General features: G+C 38.0%; 1 protein-coding gene across 1 annotated transcript; it reads left to right on the forward strand.

Moving 5' to 3' along the window:
• Positions 1 to 1678: 1678 nt before the first annotated feature.
• LOC145066125 (heat shock cognate 70 kDa protein 2-like) lies at positions 1679 to 4127 on the forward strand. Its single transcript, XM_079013307.1, has 2 exons — positions 1679 to 2006; positions 2260 to 4127. The coding sequence occupies exons 1-2, from the start codon at positions 1793 to 1795 to the stop codon at positions 3993 to 3995; spliced, it is 1950 nt and encodes a 649-aa protein (XP_078869433.1). The 5' UTR covers positions 1679 to 1792; the 3' UTR covers positions 3996 to 4127.
• The last annotated feature ends 6675 nt before the right edge of the window (positions 4128 to 10802 follow it).

Raw genomic sequence — 10802 nt, forward strand, 5'->3', positions numbered from 1 at the left:
AAACCAAGTGATTTGAAGCACCATATGGTGCGTAGTGTTTATTTGTTTAGGTTCTTCGATTGGAATGAGCTTCATCGGTGTTTAATGAGATTTTTTTTCAAAATTTGAATGAGGTGGGTTACATGTTATATTGAATAAAATATTGTTTCTATATTTGAATGAAATTTATTTTTTCATAATTTGATGAGACTTGTTTCTCATATTTTGATATCCAAGGGCTTCATGTTGTTCAAATTGACAGAGGGTTCTTCCAAATACACGTTAAGATTGCATGTGGCACTTAATGGGCTGCAATCTTACTTATAGACTCCGATTTTGTCATGGGCCTAACCATGAGCCCATAGTATTTAAGGTTTGGAAATGGAAAAAAATCATTTTTGTACAAGTAATGTACGGTCTGCAATTTTGCTTATGGATTGTGATTTTGTGATGAGCCTAGCCAATTAGCCATGGCATTTAAGGTTCGTAAAAGAATGTCATTTTTATACAAGGAAGGCTGTACAGGTGTTTCATACATAACATATAAATTAGGCATTTGTATAACGTCACCTGAAGGGAAGAAGTCATAGATCAGACATAAAAAAAACAAACCAGACTATATATTATTTACTAACTGTGAGACTCGTATATTATACAGGTTGATTAAAACAACATATTAAATAAATGATTAAATGGAAAGTTTATTTGAATTTGAAATTTGAAATAAGTAAAAATTATTAGAAAAAAAACAGAAAATACATACAAAAAAATAAAATAAAATGATGTGTTTTGTTGTTAAACCTGTGTATTAAGCATGTTAATTATAACAAAATGTTTAATACAAAAGTTTAAATTGTAAATTTATTTAAAATAGAAATTGAAATTTGAAATTTAAAATTAATATAGTCATTATGGTATATTTAATTTATGGAAAGTAAATTAATAATATATTAAAAAATGAAGTAAATGACAAATGAAAGATAAATATATTAAAATTATGACAAAATGATATTTGACCTAACAAATGAAAAAACTGCCACGTGGCAAAATTATTATTATTTACTAGTTTATAACCCGTGGGAACCACGATTACAAAATTAATTAAATTTTCATAATAAAAACTCAAAATTATTAATCAAGTATTTTAAATAAATTATTATTTAAATGATATTTTTTAGTTATATAAAATTATAATCGTTGATTAAATAAGTACATGACCTTTATAATTTGTATTAATTTTATTTTAATTTAATGTAATTAAAGTGAAAAATTTAAATTTTGAAATTTGAAATGGATAATCAATAGATTGAAATGTGAATAACATTAATTATGAAGCCTAATAAGATAACATATAACAAAAGAACAATCAACCTATTCTTTTATTAGAATAGAGATTAGGAAGAGTTTTAATTTTTTGATTATTTAAAAAACTTAAATGACTACTCTATGTATAAAAAGCAAGTAAATAATAATTAACCTAAACAAATGGCACAAAATTGTTGTAATAAATAGATAAACAGAAGACTCTGGAAGCAACCAGGGCGGAAAAGAAGAGGAAAAAGAAAAACAAGTTTGAACAAATTTAAACCGACTGTTTCTTTCTCTAACACGTTCCATCCCCAGGAACTTGACAATTGCCATATCTTAATAGGCAAGAACATTCTGGAAATACAACCTTTACCCTTTATAAAACCACCCATCTACTATACTTCCTCCTCATCAAGAGAAAAAACAAGCTATCAGTGATATCGTGCAAACTATTTCTGTGTAATATTCGTCTATTCAATCTGTTTTTTGGTGGGTGATCGGAAATATGTCGGGGAAAGGTGAAGGTCCGGCGATTGGTATTGATTTAGGAACGACTTACTCATGCGTCGGTGTTTGGCAGCATGATCGTGTGGAGATCATTGCTAATGATCAGGGAAACAGGACGACGCCGTCTTATGTTGCTTTTACGGACACCGAGCGTCTTATCGGGGATGCCGCCAAGAATCAGGTGGCCATGAATCCAACAAATACTGTTTTCGGTATGCTCTCTTTCTCTCTCGCTAATGTCTTGAAGAATTATCTCTAATATGTGATTTTAAGTTGAAAATTGAAATAACTCTATGTTTCAAATTCTATTCAATAGTATGCCATTGTCCATTGAAGATGCTATTTTTATAAATTATTTTATGAAGGGAGTGTGGATGATGGTAGTTTTGAATGGTTTCTGGATTTTTTTGTTAATTTTGAGCGTTTTTCAAGTCTAATTCGATGAATTCACTGTAATCTCTGCAGATGCTAAGCGTTTAATCGGGAGAAGATTCTCTGATCCATCGGTGCAAAGTGACATGAAGCATTGGCCGTTTAAAGTCGTCCCGGGCGCCGGAGACAAACCCATGATTGTCGTCAACTACAAGGGCGAAGACAAGCAATTCTCTGCTGAAGAAATCTCCTCCATGGTTTTAATCAAGATGAAAGAAATCGCTGAAGCCTACCTAGGCATCACAATCAAGAATGCGGTGGTCACCGTCCCTGCATACTTCAACGACTCTCAGCGACAGGCCACCAAGGACGCCGGTGTCATCTCTGGTCTTAACGTCATGAGAATCATCAACGAACCAACTGCAGCCGCCATTGCTTATGGGCTCGACAAGAAGGCTTCAAGTGTTGGCGAGAAGAACGTGCTGATTTTTGACTTGGGTGGTGGCACTTTTGATGTCTCTCTTCTCACCATTGAAGAGGGCATTTTCGAGGTGAAGTCGACTGCCGGAGATACTCATTTGGGCGGGGAAGATTTCGATAACAGGATGGTTAACCACTTCGTTCAGGAGTTCAAGAGGAAGAACAAGAAAGATATTAGTGGGAACGCAAGAGCTTTGAGGAGATTGAGAACCGCTTGTGAAAGAGCAAAGAGGACTCTTTCATCAACAGCTCAAACCACAATCGAAATTGATTCTCTATATGAAGGAATCGATTTCTACTCGACAATTACCCGTGCAAGATTCGAAGAATTGAACATGGATTTGTTCAGAAAGTGTATGGATCCAGTCGAGAAGTGTTTGAGAGACGCGAAGATGGATAAGAGCAACGTACACGACGTGGTTCTCGTGGGTGGGTCAACCCGGATTCCTAAAGTTCAACAACTGTTGCAGGATTTCTTCAACGGGAAAGATCTCTGTAAGAGCATCAACCCAGATGAAGCGGTGGCTTATGGTGCTGCAGTTCAGGCCGCCATCTTAAGCGGCGAAGGAAACGAAAAAGTTCAGGATCTGCTTCTTCTCGATGTCACCCCTCTGTCTCTAGGGCTTGAAACCGCTGGTGGTGTTATGACGGTGTTGATACCCAGAAACACCACAATTCCGACCAAGAAAGAGCAGGTGTTCTCTACTTATTCGGATAATCAACCAGGCGTTTTGATTCAGGTTTACGAAGGTGAAAGAACACGAACTAAAGACAACAACCTGCTCGGAAAATTCGAGCTTTCCGGGATCCCTCCTGCTCCTCGTGGTGTTCCACAGATCACCGTCTGTTTCGACATTGATGCTAACGGGATTTTGAATGTGTCGGCTGAAGATAAAACGACAGGGCAGAAGAACAAGATCACGATTACAAATGATAAAGGGAGACTGTCGAAGGAGGAGATAGAGAAGATGGTGCAGGAAGCGGAGAAATATAAGGCGGAGGATGAAGAACACAAGAAGAAGGTGGAAGCGAAGAACACGTTGGAGAACTATGCGTATAACATGAGGAACACTATTAAAGATGAGAAGATAAGCTCAAAGCTGGCGGCGGATGACAGGAAGAAGGTGGAGGATGCGGTGGAGGAGGCGATCCACTGGTTGGATGGGAACCAGCTGGCGGAGGTTGATGAGTTTGAGGACAAGATGAAGGAGCTTGAAGGGATATGTAATCCGATTATTGCAAAGATGTATCAGGGCGGTGCAGGTGGGCCGGATATGGGTGGAGGTATGGAGGATGACGGACCTTCCACCGGTGGTGGCGCTGGACCCAAGATTGAAGAGGTGGATTAAGGGTGATCGAGAATGGTGAGATGAATGTAGGATTATGGGTTTTGGTGTAAGGAAGAGAGTAGTAGTTTGGTGGTTGTGGTGTAGAGGGTTATGAGTTATGAAGTTATAATAAAAGTTGTCTATTTTAATGAACTTTGTCAACTGTGAACTTTTCTTGTTAAATTCCTATCCTTCTAATTTTTTCGTTCTTTAAACTTATTTACGAGATTCACTTTTCCATCATGGTATACACACAATAGCTAAATCATAGAAATCGATCCAGGTTTCATGTCACTTTGCGAGATTCACTTTTCCAATTTTTCTGTTTTGAGTTTTCATATCGACTTATTTTAGTACAGGACAGAGAGAATTAATTAAGCATATAGCTGCCTTATTTGCTAGTAGAACGTCATGATTTAGTATCGCTTTATTATCCCTGCAAGTTGTTGCTACTTGAACTCCACTCGCTGCCAATGCCAAAAAGAAAGGAAGGCTCTTTCGCACCTACAACATAAAACGTATGGGCGCAAAATAAAATTCTTAAAGATACATGTTTACCATCACCCCCTCTCACGAGCACAAAAATATTGAAGATTGCCACCTTTGTCGTTCACTCGTTTAGCAAAATGCAAGATATCAATCCAATGGGGGTGCGAACGATGAGTCAGAATATTAGAAATGTAATGTCCATTCTCACTGTGTATGCTTTTTATAACATGAACCCACAAAGCTTTATCACAACAATGTTATATTAAAGTGTGAAACACTTCCACCATTGAGATCGCCATCCTCTTTGCTTCTCATTTTTTTAAAGTGTCGATAAATTTTTGGGGGACACAAAATAGATCCATAAATTACGTTGCAATATTCTCAAGTATTGACTCGCTAAGTGTGATACGGTCAAAGAAGATTAATTTTCCAATTAGCAATCTAACCACTTCTTTCCTACTTGAAATCAAATTCGTATTTGATTCTAGACTAAGATATGTAAACGGTGGTTTTAAAGCCGAACATTGTTAGGTGCATTTTGTGCATCTTTTTGCATATTTTTTTTAAGCAAATCCTTTAGCCTTAAAACCTTGCATTTCACTCATATTATATCATAAAGTATATTTTTCGGGTGAACAATCTTTTTCCCATATTTGTATGGTTATTTTAGGTGGTTTGAGGATTGAAATATTTTAAGGATGATCGAGTCAAAATTTAAAGAGTATTCAAGCGAGAAACAGACAAAATAGAAAATATTAAGATGGTTGGAACTCCAGGATAGGACACAGACTCTGTGATTAAAGATAGACCATGTGATTTTTCATTGATTTCATATGGTCATTTGATTGGAAAATACAGTTTTAGTAGCCTACTTTTGAAGAATTCCCGAACTGAGCGGCATACTCTAGCTTTCACCTGGGTAGTGTGAAATTACATTGATTCCACATAGAACGTGGGTCACATATAACCACTTTTTAGGCATTTTTCCCTTTTAGCCTTATTTCAAGATTTTAACATTTTCACTTATATACATGCTATAAGAGACCATCTAGAGACCAAAGATTTTGAAGACTTGCTTAGAAATCATTAGGAACATTTGGTTGATAAGTTTTAGCCATGCTAACACAAGTTCATAAGTAGAGGAAGCATATAACAATTTTTATGTGCTCATATAACCTATAAGGATCTAAGTTCATTATATTATTGTAACTACAAAAGTAATAAGAATGACATACTTCTTTAGAAGCTAGAGACCTGCTTGAGATTGGTTCTTGCCACCGCTGCTTGGATGTAAGGACCCATAGTAGAATCCATCTAATGGTATCACACCTAAGATCACCAAGAGAGCAAAACAACAAACCCTAGGAGAGGGGATAGGAAAAGGCAAAAACTATAAACCCTAAAGGATTTATTTTCGTCCAATAAGAGGCAAGAGGGAGGAGGCCAAATTTTCAAGGAAGGACTAAGCATGTAGAGTTTGATCTCTAGTTTCCTATTTATAGACTTCGAGTTACTCAATCCCAAATCAACCCGAAAACCCTGATATGGTTTATCCTAAAATCCATCCCCTATCCATAGACTTATGAAATGTTCTAATTATTTAAACATTTTAATTAATTAACATTTAGTCTCTTTAATTAATTAATTTCCAATTAATTCCAAAATAGTTTCTAATTAATTTATCTTAACATGACAAATTAATAAACTAATTTCTCTTAAATCCTTTTGTCTTTTAATTGCTCAATTGGGTCTTAAGGGTAACCGAAAAAGACCTAGTTATTATTAGAAATATTACCTATAACTATGACCTTGGACATTCGTTCCAACAGTTTCCCACTTGAACAAGTCATGAACTACATGATGTCTAATTGTAGCTTGAAGCAAAATGTTCTTGTGCACATATAGCTTGAATAGTCAATAACTATAGATGAACAGTAAATAACTATAGATGAATAGTCAAAATTAATGTTTATGTGCATGTGTAGCTTGAAGCAAAATGTTGTTGCTTTCAATATTGTAACGAGATCCGGAAGAACAGGTGGGTTTAGAAAGTCAATGTTGGTGGTCGAAGTATCATTTAAAAGGTTAAAATTGGTGTTTTTTAACTTGGTCCGATATCTCATCTGGGTTTGAAGTGAATATATGTTAACAAGGTTTTATGTATCGAAATTGGGAAGGATCGAAGTGGAGTTGAAGGGTGTCAAAGGTTCGATGACTCTACGATGGTGGCACTTTGATGGTGGTTTAGTGGCATTTCGACTATGGTTCGATGGTGGTTTGGCATTGCCGGAAAATAAACTTCGATAGTGGAGAATCGTATTCGAGTCGAAGATTGAATGGTCGCAAAATGGATTTTGATGGGTGAGACTTTAATTCTATATGAAGGTTTATCGAAGTTTCAATTTTTGAAGTTGGCGTTGTTGTGTTTCTTTTATCAAGAAAAAAAAATGGGGAAGAAGATAACCAAAGTTACACATTTGGTCCTTTGATTTTCAGCAACTTGGCATTGTTCACCCAGAATCAAAAACCTTTGCAAATTTTGGAGAGATTTCTCGGGATTTCAAAGTTGATATTTTTGCAAAGTGTTTTTCGTAAATATGAACAAATTTGTTCCGATTCAAGTCCAAGGCAATCCGAAAATCAAAATCTCAAATTTTGACTAAAAATGTCAAATTTATTGATTTTTCCGGATTTAAAGCATCAAGTTTATTCCAATTGTTGAGGGGGAGTATAGCGTTTATAAATCCAATTTGAGCACATTCTCATTCATATTTTGAGGTTTTATTAACATATTTCGATTATAAAAAGGGGTAGAATTTGTTACAGGTATTCGAAAGAAGTTTTTGGATATTCATATTTTTAGCGAATGATATCTTGAAGACCGATGTGAATTTGAGGGGGATGGGGGGTTGTTATTGATTATGAAGTGATTCAGATTTGATATTCCGAATTGGGTTTTTATTATAGGTTTTGATTTTTTGATTATTTTTGGGATGTGCTTTATGCCCAATTTTCTCGGTCAGAAAAAACTGTTTTATTATGTTTATTTTTAAAACAAAGTATATTTATAAATGTGGAATTTGTCCCATAATAGTATCTCCGAAGAAGTGTTTTTCATTGATTATTATAAACTTTTGAATGTTATAACTAATACAAGAAACATAAGTATAAACGTAATTGTAACAAATTTTTCATTTTTAAAATTACATAAACTTAATTATCACATTTCCCAAAACCACAAAATGTATAAGTTGTCAAAACACAAGTCAACAAATGTTTATTAAAATCCCAAAATTCTCAAAATCATGATCTCTAACTGGTGTGTACAATCAAGCTGGTGCCTTCCCGCGATCCTGAGATGTACCTGAAACACATATCACACAACACGGTAAGCACTAAGCTTACTAAGTTCCCCAAAATACCACACGCAAATAATTAGCCTCTCATGGCTATATCTCGATAAGGACCCTCTGGTCCATGTGTTCCAGTGAGGACCCTCGGGTCTCATAACTCGGGTTGGACTGTAACACCCATAAAATCATGCTAGATTTAAACTTTTTCAAAACACTTAAAACCATTTAACATTACAAAGTCTGTTTTCAAAATAATAAATATCAGAGTATCTCAATATCAAATCATAAAAATCATGACAACAGGAGGAGCGGTACGATCATGCATTCGCCTTCCCGCAATCATCGGAAGTACCTGAAACAAAATTCAATAGATGTAAGCTCGATGGCTTAGTGAGTTACCCCCAAAATACCAACCTCATATAACCATAATCATATCATATCAACAAATACAGAAGATCATGCATAATGAGCCTTCAGCCTGACTGGACCGCCTCGCAGGGCCTACAACCTATTTGGACCGCCTTGCAGGGCCTACAACATATCCAGACCGCTCTCTAGGTATGTTGGCCTACAGCACAAAGCAAGACCGCCTCAAACCAACCCCCAACCAAACGAACATGTGCATATAAGTATCATACACTAGCTCATATCATATAACAGTCAAACCGATCTAACATATCATTAATCATAGCAACATCCTAATAACCGGGACACCGACCTAACAAGGTCACTAAGTATAAGCATATCACCATCCTAACTACCAGGATGTAATCGATAAACATATCATGCCATAATCCGAATACAATCCATAAAGGGTCGGCCTTGGTTCCTTAGACCCTATTGATATAGTGAGGATAACTCATCTCGCAACTTTCGTCTCGAATGATAAGCTCAAACTCTCGGATCACCGTCACAAACTCCACCACCTATATTCACCATTAAGCCATACTTATAAATTTCCAATTTCCCAAAATGCCCCAGAAGTCAAATAGTCAGCCCTTGATCAAAGTCAAAGTCAACGATCAATTTCAACAATCCAGGTTGACCTGACTCGTCGAGTGTAGTCACTGACTCGTCGAGTCCTTCCAGAACTCGAGTAGTCGTGAAAACCCCCCACTGACTCGTCGAGTTTCCCTACAACTCGCCGAGTCCAAGCGTGTCCAAAAGTCGGGAAAACTTAAGTTGACTCGCCGAGTCACCCCTCTGACTCGCTGAGTCTATGCAGAAGTCCTTGCACGACAATCTTCATCGGACTTGCCGAGTCCATTCAGTCCATTATCCATTCAGATGCTTTTTAAGCCATTTTAAGGTTCCATGTTGCAGATCCAGCTTCGCAAGGCATGTTTATCACATAAAGTTGCAAACTTTATGTGCATGCAAGGCTCATAATGCCAAACTTTATGTGCTAGAAAAGCCCTAATCTTTAATTAAATGAGATCTAGAATGAAATGAGGTCAAGGTAACGACTTGATACCTTCCAAAAGATGCTAATTGAGGTAGATATCAGATCCCTACATGTTCCTTGCTTCTAGCCTCTTGCCCTCCAAGCTCTTCTTACAAAGATCCACCTTCCAAAGCTTAAAACACACAAGAATGAAGCAGATTAGGGTTTTAAGGACTCTCAAGAGGCTGTAAGGGGGCTAATGGAGGTTTATGATCCTTTAAATAGGGTGCAAAACCCCGAAAATTAGGATTTCATCCTCCAGCTCCTAATCGTCAAGTCCATTCTTGGACACGGTGAGTAGGTCACTTAAACACGTGACCCAACCCGCTTCTACTCGACGAGTCAGGGCATCCAACTCATCGAGTAGACCTTGCAATTTTTGAAAAATAAAGCTATAAAATTATCACTTAAGAGTCGATGCGTTAAAATTCTACCCCACTTGACCTAGACTTCGTCATCGAAGTCTGCTATTGTGAACAACCTTGGATAGTGCTCCCGCATTTCTGTCTCCAGCTCCCATGTCCACTCGGACCCCCTTCGATGCTCCCAATGTACCTTTACCAAAGGTATCTCTTTGTTCCGCAAAACCTTCACCTTCCTCTCCAGAATGGCCACGGGCCTCTCAATATATTTCAAGCGCTCATCGACCTGAATGTCATCCAATGATACTACCGCCTCCTCATCCAGAATGCACTTCCGCAATTGCAAAACGTGAAAGGTGTTGTGGATCCGATTGAGCTCCTCCGGTAGCTCTAACCTGTATGCCACCTTGCCAACCCTGGCAACGATCCTGAACGGCCAATGTATCGGGGACCCAATTTCCCCCTCTTTCTAAAGTGGATCACACCCTTCCAGGGTGAGACCCTCATGAGTACCATCTCACCGACCTGGAATTCTAACTCGGATCGGCGTCTGTCGGTGTAACTCTTCTGCCGACTCTGAGCGGTTTGCAGCCGCTGCCTAATCTGCTGAATATTCTCGGTAGTCTGCAAGACTACCTCCGTCTGTCCCATCACCCTGTGTCCGACCTCACCCCAACAAATCGGGGTGCAACATCTCCGACCATACAACAGCTCGAAAGGCGGGGCGCCAATGCTGGAATTATAGTTGTTGTTGTAGGCAAACTCTGCAAGGGGTAGGTGGGAATCCCAGCTCCTACCGAAGTCAATGACATACGCCATCAACATATCCTCGAGGGTCTGAATGGTCCGCTTGCTCTGACTGTTGGTCTGCGTTTGAAAAGTTATACTAAAATGCAGCCACGTGCCCAGTTCCTTGTGGAACTTCTGCCAGAAACGGGAGGTAAACCTAACATCGCAGTCGGAAACAATAGAGACCGGAACCCCATGGCGAACGACGATCTCGCGAACATACATGTCGGTCAACTTCTTGGCCGACGAACTCTCATGTATAGCCAAGAAATGGGCACTTTTGTTCAATCGATCCACGATGACCCATATAGCATCAAACCCATTCGCCGTCCTCGACAACTTGGTAATGAAATGCATCGTGATCTGTTCCCATTTCCACATGGGAATCTCT

The sequence above is a fragment of the Lactuca serriola genome, chromosome 8 (assembly GCF_051521515.1).
Source record: "Lactuca serriola cultivar US96UC23 chromosome 8, Lser_US96UC23_V15, whole genome shotgun sequence".
Classification (NCBI taxonomy): Eukaryota; Viridiplantae; Streptophyta; class Magnoliopsida; order Asterales; family Asteraceae; genus Lactuca; species Lactuca serriola.